Source organism: Pangasianodon hypophthalmus, chromosome 1 (genome assembly GCF_027358585.1).
Source record: "Pangasianodon hypophthalmus isolate fPanHyp1 chromosome 1, fPanHyp1.pri, whole genome shotgun sequence".
Taxonomy (NCBI): Eukaryota; Metazoa; Chordata; class Actinopteri; order Siluriformes; family Pangasiidae; genus Pangasianodon; species Pangasianodon hypophthalmus.
Window position 1 is genome coordinate 8,671,353 of NC_069710.1, and position 19,907 is coordinate 8,691,259.

The window sequence follows — 19,907 nt, forward strand, 5'->3', positions numbered from 1 at the left end:
CAAAAACTGACATTCCCTGCTCTCTCCAAGCATGTTGGAGAGTATTTGTTCACCATAAATTTTTGTCATCGTTTCCCATATCCTGTACATATAATAGTAGAATATATATTCCCAAAACATCACAATAGTTTAAAATTTAAATACGTTCCAGTTCAGACCACTACACTAAGCCTTTAATCTTTTGATATACCTTGTTTAAAGGATAAATATTAAATAATGTATTTAATAGCATGTGGAAGAAGTGAGTGAAATAAAATTGGCAAAGTAAATTTCACTACATTTGAACAAATATTAAAAATTTTCGTTATTTTTGGAAGACTTCAATTCACGTAATGGTGTTAGAATTGTATTTTTGCATGATTACCAATACCAACATTATACAAACTGCATTCTGTAATCATTACAAACAAATCTGCATTTTTGTAGCATTTGAAATTTGTAATGCAATACTCTGCTGCTACTTTGTAATTTGTGATATCTGGCATATCTGGCTGGCATAATTGGGACACACTCAGTGTTTAATGAGAAAATAACCTGCAGACAGGTCAAAGGAAAAAAAAAATCAAAGGAAAAACATAAAGTGTATTAGTAAGATGTTGGGCCACCACAAGCCATTAGAACATATTCAATGTGCCTTGGAATGAAGTGATGAACACCATTCTTCATTGGTGTTTTGAGGATGATGGTGGAGAACGCTGTCTAACACATTGCTTCAAAATGTTCTGTAGGTGTTCAATTGAGTTGAGATCTGGTGACTGTGAAGGTTATAACATATGGTGTACATATTGTTATTCTCATCAAACCATTCAGTGACCCTCATGCCCCGTGGATGAGGACATTGTTATCCTGGAAGAGACAAATCCCAAAAGGACACACGCAAGACATCATGCAGTCCTCTTTATTCTTTATTTTCCTAGCCACGCAGTGCTACATTTATATTATTTATATTATACAATTATATTGTTCTGTTGTGATTGGGCTGTGTATGTGTTAGTGGAGTAACTTATAGACTGAATAATTCCCTCTTGTGGATTTCATGTGCTTGGGCTGCATTACGTTCTACCCGAGTCACTGCGGTTTAATGAGTGAAGTCAGCTGTGTGTGCTGTTATCCTCAACGCGGCATGCACGCATATTGGTTATTATGCTTTCACTGAATTACATCACTTCTTTTACAGTTTTCCAACTCCATATGTGTGTGTCAGTGTCAGTAGGATGTGAGTTCAAAGTGTCTTTATTTAGACAATTCCAGTGGTTACAATCCAGATCATGAGGGGATCGACATGAGCAAAGCCATATTCATGTGTCAGCTACACTAATACCAAAGATTCAGTTAGAAAATAAATGAAGCTAATCAGTGATTATACAGAGTTGATATAAGTAGGCCACTTGCTTTGAATAGGAAAATTAAGATAAAATCTTGTGAATTTTTTTAACTGCTTGTTTTTTCCCTTGCCAGTAGTCTCCTGTCCATCCTGACATGACATTGGTCTGTTTATTTACTGGCCCTGATCAGTAGAAGCAGGGCCAGAATTACTTTAGCATATGTGAAACAGGTTTGGTGACTAAAGTACATTTCTGCAATATTTTTGGTTCTGTTATGAATAACATGTCATTCATGCCTTTTTTTAAAAAATAATTATATTTGTTATTAAACGTATGTGTATGGGAAATAACTGCAGTGTACTTCAAGTCTATAAATTTTAGGACATTGACAATTATTTTTATTATAACTTTATAAGTTATTGTATATGAGGCTATTTACATCCAATTTGAGTGAGCACTGTAGGAATTGCAGCACTTTTTTATGTGGTCCCCTATATTTATGGGACCAAAAGTAATTGGATAATTGGCTGCTCAGCTGTTCCATGGCCAGGTGTGTGTTATGTTCTCATTATTTCACTTAAAAGTAAGCAGATAAAAGGTCTAGAGTTGATTTCATGTGTGGAATTTGCATTTGGAATCTGTTGCTGTTAACTCTAAATATGAAATCCTGAAATATGAAACAGCTGTCCCTGCCAGTGAAGCAAGCCATCATTAGGCTGAAAGATCAAAACAGATCCATCAGAGAGATAACAAACATTAAGTGTGGCAAAATCAATTATTTGGTACATGCTTAAAGAGAAAGAACTCACTGTTGAGTTCAGGAACACCAAAAGGCCAGAAATACCACAGAAAACAACTGTGGTGGATGGCAGAAGAATTCTTTCCCTGGTGAAGAAAAACCCCTTAACAACAGTTGGCCAGATCAAGCAACTAGAAAAGAATATACAGTTCTGGAACAACATCCTACGGACAGATGAGACAAAGATCAACTTATATCAGAATGATGGGAAGAGAAGAGTATGCAGAAAGGAAGGAACCGCTCATGATTGGAAGCATACCACCTCATTTGTGAAGCATGGTGGAGGTAGTGTTATGGCATGGACATGTATGGCTGCAAGTGGAACTGGCTCCTTTGTATTTATTGATGATGCGACAGCTGACAAAAGCAGCAAGATGAATTCTGAAGTGGTTAGGGCAATATTATCTGCTCAGATTCAGTCAAATGCTTCAAAATGCATTGCCCCAACAAGAAGCAGGAACTGAAGACAGCTACAGTAAAGGCCTGGCAGAGCATCATCAGGGAAGAAATTCAGCATCTGGTGATATTTATGGGTTCCAGACTTCAGGCAGTCATTGACTATGAAGGATTTGCAACAAAGTATTAAAATGACAATTTAATTTTCTGCTTGTTAGTTTGTCCAAATACTTTTGAGACCCAGAAATTGGAGGCCTACTAATTAATAATTAAATAATACATTAAATAATGACCTTAAAGTGCAGACTTTCAGCAATAATTCGAGGCTATTTACATCCAAATTGAGTGAACAGTGTAGAAATTATATCACTTTTTATATGTGGTCCCCCCTTTTTTAAGGGATCAAAAGTAAACTGACAATTGGCTGCTCAGCTGTTCCATGGCCATGTGCGAGTTATTCCCTCATTATTCCAAGTAAGCAGATAAAAGGTATAGAGTTAATTTCAAGTCACTGACTTGAAAAGATTTGCAACAATGTATTAGAAATGACAGTTTTTCAGACGAGACTTCACGAAGATAAATTCTCATTCCCCCATAAAACTTTTTGGTGTGTATGGTGTGTTTGGTGTGTCTAAGAAATGTATTTGAAGTTGCTTTTAATGTTGACTCAGATATAGCAGAGTGAAGTCTCAACTGTATAGCGTGGAGGTCACACCGTGTCACATAATAATCTAATCATGATGAGTAACTAATTAATAAGTGGGAAATAAATTTGAGGAATGCAAACAGATGTATTAAAAATGTGTGAGATGGCTTGTCTGTTTGTTTGTTTGCTTGTGTGCTTTTGGTGAGTTCATAAATGTTAGCTGCTTTTCAGGGTCACTTGATTCCTAGGTAGGGAGTGTAATTTTAGTTCCCCTCTCAAGCATTGTCACCAATTATTCCACAGTACCACAGATAATAATCTCTTGTTATTTTTTGCTAAATTTTAAAGTGCATGAGCAAAACGCATTCCTAAATGTGCATTCCTAAAGCTCAGTTTTCTTCAGATAAGGAGATCACAAAAAGTTTTAGTTTTTAGTAGAGGCCCTCAGTGTAGACAGTACTTGACATGTCACTGCATAAATTACAATAGCTTTAATGTAGGCCTTGAGTAATGGAAGTGACAAGTGTCACATAACTGAAGGTGAAAAGTTATACAAACCCAGCGCTTTTTTATTTCCAAGCATGCGCAAAAAAATTTAAACTCTTGTCATGAATTTTTTATTAAGAAGTCAGGTCTGTAGAAACGGACATATACACTCAGTGGCAAGTTTATTAGGGACACTGTGTAGCTACACTGTAAATATACCATATAGATTATTTTGTAGAAGGACAACCAGAGGACCACCACTAAGCAGCTGTTATTTGGGGTGTGGTTAAATCTCAGCACAGCAGTGACACTGACATGGTAGTTATATGGTGCTGGTGTAAGTATGAGGCCCAGCATAATTGCTGGGGTTTAAAATCACTGTGCAAGAAGCAATTCTACTAACATGGTGGATGTGAGACCACAGACCTTTTCCCATAGCCCGATCTCATTTACTCACCGCTAAATTCTTCATACAAAACTCTTTAATAACTTTTTTCAGTCCAGTGATTATGTCTTTCTCCAAAAAGCACATTATGTTGCCATGGTCAAAAATTGTTTTCCAGCTGTGAACCGGTGCATGGAAGTACAGAGAGCCAGTAAGATTTCGACCTTCAATGTTCCGAAGGTTGTGGCCAGAAAAGTGTGCAAAACTATGACAGACCCTCCATGGTTTGTGGGTAGAGCATCTAAGGCTGAGACTAGGGGGGCTGGCAAACATAACAACAATTGGGGTATAAAGTGTAGCTATCTTTACACTATTTTCTCCCAATTTGGTCATTTTCAACTCTCACCCAACAGCTAGTTCTCCCCATATCACACCACAGCTACCAACAGGGGAGGATGAAGTCTATCACATGCTTCCTCTGACACCATCACAGATGCCATCACAACTTTTCAGACAGCTCCTCATGCAACATCACAGGGCAGCTGTACACACTCAGAGTAGTGTCTAATACCCTCTTCCGCACAATTCGCTAGGGTTATACTGATCAACAGGGCAAGTAATGCCTTGTTTACACTTAGAAACCTTGGCAGAGAGCAGGGCTAATTTGGTTTCTCCGACTCCTGGCCATGCACGGCTATGGCGTTGTTGGGATTCAAATTCGTGATCTGACAATAAGCTGAATGCTTTTTTTGTTGCATTTGTGAGTTAATGTATTATTAACAGAATATTATTCTGATGACTGTCTAACCTAATCTTTTTTATCTCAGGTTCCTTTGTGAATGGACATCTCAATGGGTCAGGAGTGAAAACAGGACTTTTTGCGAGCAGCTGCAAGGCGGAAAGGCCTCGACGCTCAGCTCAGACTGACAGTGAATTCTCAGGAGAAGGACCCGTGAGAAAGAGGTGAGTACGATGTTTCAATCTTTCATTTCTAATGTTTTTCATCAGCACCACAACAGAACTGGTGAGCCCTCAAGCTGAGTAGGGGTCTCTGCATTCCATTGCACTGATCGCACTCAACTATTTCACATTCTAGCTACTCCAGCTCTACAGGCTTTCATCCTCAGCTGAAGGTTAATGGAAGCCGGAATCGGCATGTGTATTCACAGGAGAGAAACAGGGCTGCTCATGCTCTCATGTCTCTAAAACATCCGCTGTTCATTAAGCGGAGCAGCACTGGATAATTGCCTGAGCACTGACACTTTTGTACTGGGCTCTTAATTCACATACTCCCCCTCAGTGCCTCTACTGCCAGATATTTGATGAACTACATAGGCACACAATCACACTTCATATATCTCCAGTGAGATAATAAAATAAATTTAAAAATAAATTTTATTGTTATAAAATTAGAGAACTTGGGGCAAGTGTGCAATCCATTGCAAAGCAGTGAATAGAACATGAGGGGTTTTTATGTAGTTGTTTCCAGTTCCCTATGCAGGTAATTGCCCTGTAATATACACCAGCACTACTGATCAGACTCTGCAAGTTCTGAGGTGTGTAAGCTGTGCAACATTACTGAACGGGTCATCACATATATGACTGGTGTATCATAATTCAATTCAATTCAATTTTATTTGTATAGCGCTTTTAACAATGGACATTGTCACAAAGCAGCTTTACAGAAATAAATAGATTCAAATTAAATTAAACCAAAATAAATTGTAAATATGTGAATTAATCCCTAATGAGGAAGCTAGAGGCGACGGTGGCAAGGAAAAACTCCCTAAGACGATATGAGGAACAAACCTTGAGAGGAACCAGACTTAAAAGGGAACCCATCCTCATCTGGGTGCTAACAGATAGTGCAATTATAAATAAATCCCTTCTATATCTGTGTACTATATGGACAAATAGTGCGATTATGCAGCCAGTGAATTCATCAGAGTTTTCACAAGAAGTCCGGTTTGTTAAACCTATCCACTGCCCACTGATGGAGTCCTGAGTACAGAGCTGCTCGTGGCAATCACAGTCCCAAGCCTTCACACTACAACTCTCCATATGAGATCCCCAAGACATCTTTATGGCCCCCAAGTGGCACCATCCCCAGCAATCCCACTGATCTTCAGGCTGTCCGCGTGGGCCACCCCCAGCAGCAGCGAGTTAAGTGAAATTTGCCATAAAGGTTTCTAAACTGAGTAGACTTATTTTTAAAGGGTTAAACGTACCAGGAGAAATTTAGGGAAGGCTGTAAGAAAATATGTTTTGTTGGTAGCTTTGGGGAAAAAATCAACAAAGAATATTCAGTAACATTTTATTTGAAGGACCCTGACATTGGGTCATCATAATGCATCCATAAGCATAACCATTTTATAGAGCTGAGGTCTAAACCAGGGAGATTACATAGATGTTTTTATGAAGTATAACACTTTGTTTTTACATGAAATAGAGAAGACATTATTTTTTCTTATAGGTCCACTGTTTGAGACTGTAGTATCAGTCTTTTTTAACATTGTCCTGAAAGTTATTGTTTTGTCTTTACTAACAGCACATCCATCAAGTATTATCTTATCTTTTTGGAATTGTATTTGCTGTTCTGTTTACTTTTTTAATAGGAGAATGGAACTGAAGCGTGGGTGGTCAATTTGTATTTGACGTTATGAAGAATAATTGCAGTACAACTTATTTATTAAAGGAATAATTTTAATGACATCAAAATAAAACTGTAATCACATTTGCATTAATAACATGCAGTTATGAAGCACAGTTATATCAGTTATGAAGCACAGTAAAACATACATTTTACAACTTTCTTAAAATTTCACAAATGTGCTCATAAATTACAAGATAAAAAAATTACGGTCTTGAACAGTCGACTCATAATGATATTAAAGGCAGTTCCCTCTTCTCTCTTTCATATAAAGTCACATAAAACCTCTAATGTCACGTCACTAGATTTGACATAAGCCTTTCCTAAATTCTCCAGCTTTACTTTCTAAAACATTTATGCAGTGCTTATGAATGTGTGAATATGTATCTTGAAGTACACTGCACTAAGCTGTTTCAAGCTGTAACGCTGTAACGCAGGCATTGGCAGCACAATGGATATAGCTATCAGAATGATAAATGACGTGATCTTGCTATCAGAATGATCAATGAAATGATTAACAGTGTTACCTGTGTTTTGTTGTGAAATAAGATTTCAAATTAAATACTCAGATGTTTTTGAAAAGGAAGAGAGTCTGCGCTGTTCTAACTGGGATTCAGTATTAGAGCTCAACCAGATGAGGATGGATTCCCTTTTGAGTCTGGATATGAGTTTTTTTCCTGATGTTGTCTCAGGGAGTTTTTCCTGACCACTGTCACCACTGGCCTGCTTATTAGGGATAAATCTATAAATTTAAAATTAACATCTGGAATTTATATATTTCTGTAAAGCTGCCTTGTGACAATGTCCATTGTTAAAAGCACTGTACAAATAAAATTGAATTGAATTGAGTATTTGACTTTGAGCTGTACGAACAGAAATATCTCTCAATTTTATTAAAGTTGTGTGACTGAGATCTTGGAAACAAGCTTTTTTATTCTGTCTCCCTGTGATTACACCACTCTTACTGTCTGAAACTCTTTAAAGCTGGTGTAAGCAAGATAAGCTGGCAAGGATTGCTGATAGTTTCATTATGTGATTATAATTAAGTGGTGCTATCAGTGCTGCTGCAGAAACTTGCAGTGCCAAGTTCAGGTTTGTGGCTGCCCGTTTAAAAATGGCAGGTTAAATTTTGATATACTGTCTTAACTCGGTGCATTTCTCAGTGAAATGGGATTCAATTAAAGGTCATCGCATATGCTTCACATTATATATACAGCTTTTGATACACTGACCTGTTAATAATTGGAGCAAAGTTAAAAATCAATTTTGTCACAAATTTTGCCACATTTTTTCTAACTGCTGCTCATGCTGCATCACGGGGCAGCCTAACACGTTCGCAAAGTGCTATCTACTCTCTTCTGCGTACATGAGTTCACAGACACCCACAATTTCCTACTGTTGCTGTGATTGACAGGGGAGAGAGAGAATGCCATCCCTCCCACCCAGTGAGCACGGCCAGTTCTGCTCCCTTTGCTCCCGGCTTCAATCTCCTGAGGACAGGACAAACGCTTTTATGTTGTGCCACTCAGCAGAGCCTAAAATATATAGTTAATTTGTTTGTTTCCTATCAAGCTAACTAGTAACCATGAATTTAAACATTTCTGTGTTATAATAGTGATTATATTGGCAAAATATTGTTTTGGTGATTTCCAACAGTAATTTCCACAATAATGTTAAGATAATCTCGAGCATCATTCTCAGTACTTCCTCTACACAGCACTATATATAACACTCTGATCACACAGATGGGACATGTTAAAAAGCTATTGAAGTATATTATTCCTCTTATTCCTAGAAAGCACAGATCTTACACAGATTTCACAAAACACAGAATTACCCTAGACCTTGGCCAAAATGCCAGTACATATTTTAGAGACAGGCTGACATATTATGAAACCTGGTAAGATCATAGATAAGCAGTACTTAAAAGGCCTGGAAAGCCCCATGAATTGGCAGCTTTAGAAAACACACCCACACATAGACACACGTATATAGAGAGACAGAGAGCATTATTCAGTTATATACTTACTGTACACGAATCACATGGATTTATTCAATGCTGATACATATTAAATTGCCTAGTGTTCCAGCTTGAATTACTCACAAAATGTTGAAACACTGATCTTGATTTCAGATTTTGAAAATGCACATCTCTTATTTTTTTCCAGACCAAGGCTGCAAGCACAGAGAAAATTTGCCCAATCTCAGCCGAGCTCTCCTCATGCCACTCCAGTTAAACTCCTTGAGGCCATACCACCCAGTCCTAGCCTTCCTCTCAGTGATCTCACCAAGTGCAAACCCAAAACAGAGGACTTTCTCACCTTCCTCTGTCTAAGAGGTAAGTCACTATGGACAAGGGAACAAGTCAGGATGGACAAAAGAACAGCAGCATAAAGAAAACTGCTGCCATACTTCTAGAGACAGCCATTTGCTAACGCTGGATGGTGGCTAACAGATTTCATTGCCGCTTGTTTGTTGACAGTGCTGTGTGCTGGCTGCAGTCCCAGATGTGCAGTGACTGCTACTGTCATTCTGGCAGAAACCGCTGAGCGTTGAGCTATGGCTTCTAAATCTGTTTAACCTCAGTTCTCTCCATCTCGAAACCCCAATAGAGAGTGGTTTATTTTTGTGGCTTATCTGATTATTCTAGCGGTGAAGGTACTGGAATGACATTCTTCTTAGAAACACTCAATTTTTTTTATAACTTATTGCCTTTTCTATAGCTGGTCCAGAGAATTCTGGGTCATGTCTGGGTCAATTTGTCTTTATTGGAGTTGAGTTAGAAATGGGATTGGAATCCCGCCATGTGAGTTTTACATATCCTGTGAATTCTGAGGATTTTGAATGGAATTTTTACCTACTTTAAAATGTTGACCTTAAACCTCTTCAGCAGAACACAGCTTCAATTTTACTTTACACTCTTACAAAAAAAGGGGTTCCTCAAGTTTTCTTAGCTGCCTAAATGGGTTCTAGTTGGACGTCTGTGTTAGGGGAAAAAGTCTTTGTAGTGTTATACATAGAACAAGTGTTCCGCTGGATGGTACCTTTTCCCCCACAGAGTATTAGTTACAGCTGTAATGTGGCATTGTCACCTTTTTCCATTCTCCATCATTCTCCTACATTCCTGCCACAGTAGACATTTCAATCCAGAGCAAACATGGCAGACTAAAATTAAATTATCTCCTTACACACATACACCAGTGAGGTGTGTAAAGACACAGAGCAGACTGATTAGACCTGTCTTGTGCTATTGACAAAGGGGAAAGTGGGTTAATGAATTTCTGTTCATAAAGGATGTAAATGAAACCATCTTTCCCAGTGTCATTACTCTTCATCATTTCTTATCCCCTGTTACTATGTGGTTAGTATGCAGAGCAGATTACAGTGCATGTGTTTCAACACAGAGCTTATAGTTAAAGAAAGTATAGTTTAAGGAAAATGCTGGATTCACTATAATATTTTAAGATGATTGTTGATCTATAATCTGTAATTGGTGGATGCATTCTGGGTTATCGGCAAGTGAGGATGGAATCGGCAAATGAGGGACACATATCTTGTGAAAGATCTTAATGTTTATTCCCTCAAATTAACCTTAACGTAAACAAGGAACCAAAGCAAATGTAATGATAATTATAAGCCGAATAATAATAATAATAATAATAATAATAATAATAATAATAATAGTAAAACACTATAAAGAAGCATTAGGGGATAAGTAGTGATAAGTGATGCAATGTAAAAAAAAAAAAGTAATAAGAAAGCACCACCTCCTGCGCCAAGAATTTAATAAGAAATGGCAAAAATATATGGAAGCGCGCGTGCACACACACACACACACACACACACACACACCCCGTCAAATTAATCTCCGATTTGGAAAATGAAAGGTGTAAAAAGGATTATGAACTGTATAGACCACGGCAGGCATGCTGAAACTCAATGGCTAAATTAGCGGCAATGTTTATTCTTCACAACATGTTTAATTGACAGGAGGGAAATTCCTTAGAAAAAGAAACTCAAAGCATGGTCAGGCTGCAGGAGGACAGCCATCTTCCCAACATTACTGACATCCACCTGCAGTTTTAATCATCGTTCAAAATAAGAACAGGGTCTGAGACTTACTGAAATGTCACATTTTTAAATGCCAACCAGCAGCTAAAAGACCAGACAGCTTTGGCTGCACTTTTAAGCTCCAGTAAATGGTCGACTTCAGCACTGAAAAAAATGCGAAAACCAGCGGTAGTGTCCTACCAACCTGAGAAACCACATAATGTTTCTTTCTGTAGTGGGAGAGAAATGATTTTGAATGGCTTAACCTGAACAGGACAAACTAAAATGTTTCCCAGCATACCCAGATATGTGGGGTAGAAAGTGTAAAAAGCGAGGAGTTCTTCAAACAATATAGCGCAAATCTATATGACTTCCCATAGATTTGACATTACTGGATATATTGTAGACAGATTGAATTGAGGGCACTGGGATTTGGTCTTTGGTCTGGTCCATCTCACATCCACTTCCTTCCCCACTTTTATCAGAACGGCTTTCTTCCCACACAGACAATCACATGCTATAGCTCACTGCCCTGGTTGCACGCACTCTGTGACCCCCTCACATAAATGGCTATTGAGGACATGTGTAGAGCTTCAGAACAGCCACTCGATTATGAGCTCCAGAGCCTTCAGGAAGGATTAGGGGCAGCGTGGATGAAGAGAGACTGAGGCCATTTTGCTGTCTCCACTGTTGACCCCTCTATGCTGTCTTTGGCCTCAGGCTAGGACTGGAAAAGAAAAGCAGAGTAAAAGATGGAGCTGCAAGATGTTACATGGCAGTGCTTGATCAATTGACATTAAACAGAGCAGCAGTTGCTCCTGATAGTCAGTTTCAATGAAAAAATTTTTAGGTATGTGGCATGCATCCACTGCAAAATTGGTGAAATCATGAGAACTGTCGCTTTCATCACAGTTTATGTTGTTAACAATATCACAGTATTTGAATTAAAAAGAAATATGTTTACCTGTATCTCTTCCACAGCATATTAACCAGAAAGGTACAGCAGCAGCAGCAGCAACAACATTTAAAACTCCCTTAAACATATATCATCAGCTATACCATGCTGTACACATGATCTTTTAGGGTGCTTCTGTAGTGTTTAGTGTGTTTGAATCTAGCTCAGGTGTGTTTCCCCCTCAGTGTGTGTATCTCAGATTGATTAGCAGTGAAAAAGTGATTCGACCTTGAATTGACCCAAGGGAGGAAGTCAACCACACATGACATGTATGTTGGGTTGTGGGCAGAATTTATTTTTTTTTTTTGTAGATGCGAGCTGCTGAACTGTGAAGCACAGACTAAGCCAATGGACAGAGCTGAAGCACCGCAGAAATGTCATGTGTTCTGGATATTTGGATTGATGAACATAATAATAAAATAAATGCTGGAAGCAATAAAGAAAAAGCTAGTTTAAACTAGTTATTTAATTATTTATTATTTATATAATCACTTGTTCAGCCCTGTTTTTGTGTTTTTGCATTTTTTCAATCATATTTCTGACTGAAGAATGAAAGAGTTTTATTAGAATGTTTTAAGCCCTACACACCCTTCAGCCAGTGCAGTGTGAATCCAAACCAAACCAAATAGCAAATGAAGCAAAAGTAGCAATTATGTTCTGATACATGACACAGAAAACACAGCTTTATAGAATTAACCCTTTTTAAACAGGGTTAATTAACTATTAAACCTGTCTGTACATAACTGCCTTACTGTAAGTTACATACACTGCCTATGAGGCTATTTTTTTAAATACATTACCTGGTTAAATTGAACCAGAGGGACAGTTTCTGGCAGTTTATAAACTCAAATAGGGCTGAAGCAGATAGACAGTTATCTTAGGGTGAGCAAATTCTGAGCAAAAATTCTTCATATGTAGCTGAATGGAGCACATATCAGTGGAGTAGTGACAGTATAAAGTGTTCAGTAATAATGCTGTGTGTGTTAAACATCGCAAATAATAACTTTATCAGCATGCCCACTTCTTTACAATGGTAAAGCACATGTTATGGCACTGCAGCATTAACACTTGCCTGTTAATCACAGCAGTACCCATATTGAAATATGCAATACATATTATTACCAGATTTTTATTTTTTTTTTCTGTTTTATGTAGGTGGCAATCAAATACCTACTGATAAAACTGCATGAATAACAATGGCCTTATTTGTTTTCGCCCCTAGATGTAGGCTGTCATTTATTTTTGTCTCTTTGGCACACAAGCACTAATTTTACCTCTGCTTGAACCTCACCTCTGTGTGCTTTCTCTCTTCTTCTGGTCCAGGTTCTGCTGCATTGCCCAATAATATGAAGTACTTTGGGAGTGCGCACGATGATGAAGACGCTGATGAAGAGGAAGAAGAAGAAGAAGTAGAAGAAGAAGAGGAGAATGAACGAAAGAAACCGTCTGCTAGTAACATTACAGCTTACTGTCAGGTCACTCCACGCAAGACTAAAGCTCCTAGCAGAGTCATCACAAATGGAAATGGTACTTTCAGCCCGTCAGGGCACCCTGGCTGTTTTTTTTTTCTCTCATACTGTTTATTTCTATTTGACTATGTATGTTGTGTTTTTTGTTCTCATAAGAAAAACCATCAGAGTAGAAAGTACATTATTGCAGGTCCATAATAAACAGATCAGACATTTGCTTTCCATGTCACAGCTTTGGGCAGGTGAATTATGGCTCTGCTTTCCCTCTCACCATGCAGTTAATGATGTGTGTCTTTACACAGCACTCTGTCAGAGATCCCACATTTCCCTGGCCATGTAGCACAGGGAGTTCATATTTACTGAGACTTGCTGCACTTGCTGCATGCAGACGCGTTGTCCGTTATGTCACTAGCCAGTATAACACTATAAAATCCAGTCTAAAGTAATTGTGAAATTACAGAGCTGGGAAATAACAAATTACAATAACATTAACAGATACTCTATAATCTACATGTTTTTGGAAGGCATAATAATTGAATTGAATTGAATAATAATCTTGATCTATTTATTTAGCAAATTTCTACATTTTACACTTCATTGGCTGTTGCATACAAGAGGCTTGTTCTACATCCAAAAGAAAGGAAAGGGAATAAGAGAAGTGAGAGAGGGGCAACTGGAGATGTAATTAGGGAACTCCTCTGTATAGTGATGATGGCCTCAAATTGCACAACAATAATGCAATTTATTCAAAAACAAACAAATCAGTAAACATAAGGAAACACAGGAAGCAGGAGCATAATGTACAGGTACATTTTTTGAGCATTCAATTATTTTCTTTAGTTAAAAAAAAAGCTTATTATTTTAGGAGTACAAGAGTCATGTGATTACCATATGGATGATATGAATACTGTATCTGCTCTTGGGTAAATATTATCTGGAGCGAATGTAAACTGAATGTAAAGACTAGAGTTTGTTTCACTCCATATTCATGTGCACCATTTCTATCTCCTACATGTAACTAGACTCTGTTGCCCACTCAGCACAATCAGCCTTGTAATCCGACACAGTGGTCACCTGATCCTCCTTCACACACTGTACATGTCATACGAGCTCCACACACGCGAATCTGTTCACATGGACACGTTAATCTCACATGGTTCCGACCACTTACTTTACATCCATCCTATGCAGCAGTAATAATTTAATTCTCATAGCTAGATATTTATAATTTCCATTTCAGGCTGCTTTAAATTAGTTTTGAGACAGGACCCTTTCCTCATCCTGTGCTGGAAAGAGTGTTGCTCTCATCATCGCCACACTGCACACTGTACCTGCATGTGAAACTGGGCTCTGAAAGGCAGTGCTGTGTGAAACATAATGAAATTGACAGTTTAGTGCCGCAGTGCTTCATAAAGAAATGGCAGCCCTTTTCCCTTCTCATGTTTTCAATAAGCCACTGATCCAGATATGACTTTTATGTGCATTGTTGGCTGAAAACCAGATAGTGTAGGTGATAAGTTGGTCCCAGGAGAAGTTAGAGTGCAGCTTTCATTTAGAAAAGTGATACCAAAAGGCATGTCAGTATTTTAACTGGGTAAGTTTTTTGAGGTCAGTTATAGGACATGTTTAAATGACGGTTGGAAACTACTAAAAGTGGGTAGAATTCTGAGTGATTTTCTCTTTTTGTGTTAAAATATCCCTGCACAAGACATTATAACCCATTTAAAATCATAAACTTCTTATTTATTTATTGATTGAATTTTATTTGATTATTTAATTATTTAATACCTAAGGGGAAAAAACATGAACATCTCTACACCTTTGCCCTCATTAAAAAGGGCATAATTATGAATATACATGAATACACCATTTGGAATCAACTATTCCACAAATAACTAGCTGGGGGCTAACTGCTAGTAAGATAACACAAGTTAGGTTTCATTATCTTGATTTGCATTGTAATATTCTCAGCTAAATCTTTCAAAAAATATACCATAACAATCAAAACTATTTTGGTCTTCTCTGATGTTAGCTAGCATAACACATAGATTCTTTAGAGAAACATTACCAAGTACCACGTCACCCTCTGATCTCAGAAGTGATTGTAATGTTGTCACTGATTGAGCTCATATAACTCCCCAAATCAGTATTCTGAATCAGTACTGAGTCTCTGTTTTGAATAGAATACTGTGACTTTTGTGTTGTGTTTATAAATTTGCCCAAAAAGGGTGTCCGAAAAGTCAGGAACCAATGGGAATATGTTGAGTAAACATGTCAATCCTATGTTGAGCAATATCTGCAAAAACATGATACAGTGAGGCTGACAAAATACCTGAATAGGGCTGACTAAAGTACTTTATACTTTTTATTTCTATACTTCTATATGTATATTATATTGTATATCTATAGATTATATTCTATTGTAGCTACTTTGTAAGAGTATTACTCTTCTTTCATGCACTGTCTTTTGTTCTACTGCTTTAACCGAACTAGTCTCTGTTAGTCAGCCTGTCTATCAGTCTGTCCATCAGTCATTCAGTCATTCTGTCTGTCTGTCTGTTTCAGTCGATTTCACTCAGTCATTTTAACTGCTGTGCTAAAATGCTCTTTGGCAAAGTGAAGGCTCTTCCTCCTGACATATTGTTGTGTCTGTCCCTGTGTGCCAGTGTTTAATGGGCATTCCCGGCCAAATGGGGAACGGGAGAGAAGCCTGAGGGTCAGGGGGAAAGACAGAGAGAGAGGTTCAGAAACAACCAGAGCTTCAAGCACACACAATCTACGGCCCAGCAAACCTGCACTGGAACACAAACAGCAGGTAAAAGTTGCCTATAAATAATGTATGAATTTTGATGTGCATTTAACCATAGTAAAAAGTTTCTAAAATATGTGCTATTATACATGGTGTATGCATGTGTAGTACAGGTGTTAGACTGAAAGAGATGATACTACTTTGTAGGTATTTTCTCACTCACACTAGACCATGAGGGATGGGAAGAAATGGAAGGAGAGTGCCTTAAATCATATAAATTGCCTGTATAAAATGGACAAATAGCCATTTTGCATAGCCATTTTCTGTATAAACATAAGTATTTGTAGTTCACAGTAACAGCCTAAAGCAGGCCTACAGCAACACTTGATGTCATCACATCTCTGCCTAATCCTCCTCCCCGCTCCCCTCCTCCTCCTCCTCCCCCTCGACCTCCCCCTCTGCCTCCCCCTCCCCTCACACACATTTAGTGCACTGGAGCTAGTCATGCTAGATAAAAGCTAGACAAAAGCACAGTGTTCGCTGTTGAGTGTCATAAACTACTTTGACAGGTTGTGTGGGTAATGATTGGGCTGGTGGATGGCAAGGTTTGGGTGACATAGTGTCTTCCCCTCCCCCCACCACTCACACATTTGCAGGCTGAACAATCACAGTAGATGTGCACACACTCAAGAAAGAGGGGCAGCAAGGCCTTTAGTAAGCCCTCTAGTGGGGAAATGTGGCTTCTCTCTTACTAAAACTGGTCAATATATGGATTGTTTTCCAAATAACCAACTTTGTTTGCTTTTCAGCCTATGAGTTAACTGAAGTGTTAATAACATATTTTGGTGACAGAACCAAAAATTAATTTAGCACTGTTAATTTTACTATTTTACAAATGACACAATCAGCATGCTTGCACTTTCTTTTTTCCTCACCAGCCCCATAAAGTGACCAGACCCCAGCGAGCCGCTTCAGCTAACAGTCGGAAGGCACGGAAGGAAGATTTGCCACCACTTCCCCTGACCAAATCTGTGAAATACCCCAAGGGCCACGTGACCTACACCAAAGCCAGACTGTTGAAAGAGGCGAAGCTAGAGCTAAGTGCCCAGAGGCGGCACTTGAGTTCACAACACACCAACACACACCTTCAGCACAATAACTCAGGAAAAGCCCAAACTGGTCGCAGCAGGACACAAAAACAGTTGCCACCGTCAGCCACAGTCAGACGCAGTGGACTGCGACAATCGAAGAGGCAGCTGGAGATGGCGGTGGTTAAACCGAACCAAGCAGGGAATGAAGTGGAGGTCAAAAGGGTCAAGGTGCAGGTCATTCCTCTGGATACACGGAGCAGGAGAGCTGCTCAAAAGACCTTGCATAAAGGAACAATGGAACTGCGAGTGACAGGATCCCAGAGACCCAAAAGAGCCTCTGCTGGGAAGTTACCGCTTGTCAAACGGACGCAGTGTAAAGCCACAACTCGGGGCAAGAGCAGCTCCGCTACCTCAGCTCATCATCACCACAGGGACGTCCTGAAACCAGCCACAATTGCCAAACCAGCCAAGCCTCTGAGACCCAGCGAGCCTATCAAAACAAACAATCCTACTGACCCCGGTGACTCACTTAACATAGCCAAATCTCCCAAACCAGCAGAGCCCAAAGTTGCTCAGGATAAGGAGCGAGGCAAGTGTGGCAGCGTACCGGAGATGACAGAGGTTCCTGTGTTCCATCCAAGCCCACGTGAATTCCACGACCCTTTGCCGTATGTGGAGCTGGTACGTGAGCAGGCCGAGCCCTTTGGTCTCTTTCGGGTGGTTCCACCAGCTGGGTGGCGGCCTGAGTGCAAGTTGAAAGAGGAGATGCGTTTTGTCTCACATGTACAACATGTGCACAAGCTGGGCCGACGATGGGGCCCTAACGTGCAACGGCTTGCCTGCATCAGGAAACACCTGCGTACTCAAGGCATCAATATGGAGGAGCCACCATTAATCGGTATGGATGCACAGTGGAATGATGTGTTCAATCTTGCTTTAGTACAGTTTAGCAGTTTTTCAAAAAGGGCATGTCACTCAAATAGCATAGCAGTCAAATGAGTAAATGGGCATGTGGTCCACCATAAATGCCTTTTAACAAATGGATGGTGGTCTGTCATTGTGGCTGAAATCTGGCAAACACCCAAAAAGCCAAAATTGGTTTATATACCATACTTTATACCAGACCTTTAGAACTCATTAATAAATTTCACCAAAACAGTGTGGAAATATTTTGCCTTGGCCACCTTCCTCTGAAAATTGGGAAAGAGACAGTTTAACACGCAGTGGTAAAAACAGTCCTCCTCATAGAAGGAACGTCAGGCTTTATCAAGTTGTTGGATAGCAGTATGCTGTAGTGAAATGGACATAAGCCTAATCATTTCAGTTTGTACTTAAATACCCGCTGTAAAAATGTCTGTGATGCTCCTGGCCCACAGTCAATATAAAATCTTTAAATGCATTTTTTTCTCTTTTCAGTTTTGGGGATAACAAAGTTTAAAACTTGAAGACTTTATAACTTTACTCTTGGCGGAGATACATAGAGGAAAGAGATATTTCAGGAAAGCCTGTAGTTTTCTGAGCTTTGAATTGTATAAAATGTTATAAAATGTATGTATTAAAATTTGGCCATGTGAAGTGTTTACCCAGGCTGCCACAAAAATGTGGACCCATCCAAGCAGGTGCTGCATTGCACTGCTTTGTTGTCCTGCTCCTGAAGACTTTGAGTAGTTATTTGGAGTACAAGGGATGAAAGGGTTTATTTTTCAACAGGAAAACTCTTGTCCCTGGCAGTTTGTTGGCTACTTGCACTAGTTTCTCAGAACTATGTATATCAGCTTAATAACCAACAAGCAGAGTAACATAAATCATGTGTGTGAAACTAATTTTATTTCTACATAGGAACAGATGATTTGTTATTGTTGTTGTGCAGAGGAAATTGCATCTGATTGCAATGTCTCTTAAGCAATCTCTGCTCCTTAATTATAGAGTTATGTGGACTTGATCCACTGGCTCCAAGGGCTCATTTAACAAACTTCACTTTGAAAAAGATTTAAAAGGCCCTTAAGATAATGGCAGGAATTCTACCAAGAGGTAAATCAATTAAATTAAATTTTATTTGTATAGCCCTTTTAACAATGGACATTGTTACGAAGCAGCTTTACAGAAATAAATACATTCAAATTAAATCTAAATAAATTGTAAATGTCTGAATTTATCCCTAATGAGCAAGCCAGAGGCGATGGTGGCAAGGAAAAACTCCCTGAGATGATATGAGGAAGAAACCCTAAGAGGAGCCAGACTCAAAAGGGAACCCATCCTCATCTGGTTGACAATGGATAGTGCAATTATAAGTACATCTCTTCTATAACTGTGTACTACATGGACAAATAGTGCAATTGTGCAACCAGTAAATTCATTACAGTTTTTACATGAAGTGTGGTTTGTTGAACCTGTCCACTGATGGAGACCTGAGTGCAAAACTGCTTGTTGCAACCACAGCCCCAAAGCCACCGCAGCAATCGCAGCCATCACAGTATAACTCCCCATATGAGATCCCCAAGCCATCTTTATGGCCCCCAAGCGGCACCATCCCCAGCAATCCCGATGATCTTCAGGCCGTTCATATGGGGCCACCCCCAGCTGCAGCAAGTGATCTCCAACCAGAAGTAGGGCATCAGGATGGATCAGGCAGGTCCAGAGAGCAGAAGGGGTCAGGATCACTGGTATCTCAGGAGCAGCATGTGTAGCTGCTGCTGTAGCCTTCACTATTCGAGGTACCAACAAATAGCCTGCACCATTTGAACAAAATAGGCATGGCAGATCATAAAAGACCAAAAGTTTGCTCGGGTACTGAGACGCAAGACCATTCAGTGCTTTATAGGTCAATAGTAGTATTTTATAATCAATACGAAATCTGATTGGGAGCCAATGCAGTGTGGATAAGATAGGAGTGATGTGGTCATATC

At 39.1% G+C, this 19,907-nt stretch overlaps 1 protein-coding gene across 2 annotated transcripts in view; it reads left to right on the top strand.

The window, feature by feature from the left end:
- The window catches only part of jarid2a (jumonji, AT rich interactive domain 2a), a 60,971-nt gene that overhangs the window by 17,560 nt on the left and 23,504 nt on the right, over nucleotides 1-19,907 (top strand). For both annotated transcript variants that reach the window (XM_053237882.1, XM_026913733.3), the window contains exons 3-7: nucleotides 4,865-5,000; nucleotides 8,856-9,025; nucleotides 13,016-13,219; nucleotides 15,828-15,976; nucleotides 16,849-17,899. In XM_053237882.1, the coding sequence (XP_053093857.1) occupies nucleotides 4,865-5,000; nucleotides 8,856-9,025; nucleotides 13,016-13,219; nucleotides 15,828-15,976; nucleotides 16,849-17,899 (1,710 nt within the window). The remainder of the gene's footprint in view (nucleotides 1-4,864; nucleotides 5,001-8,855; nucleotides 9,026-13,015; nucleotides 13,220-15,827; nucleotides 15,977-16,848; nucleotides 17,900-19,907) is intronic.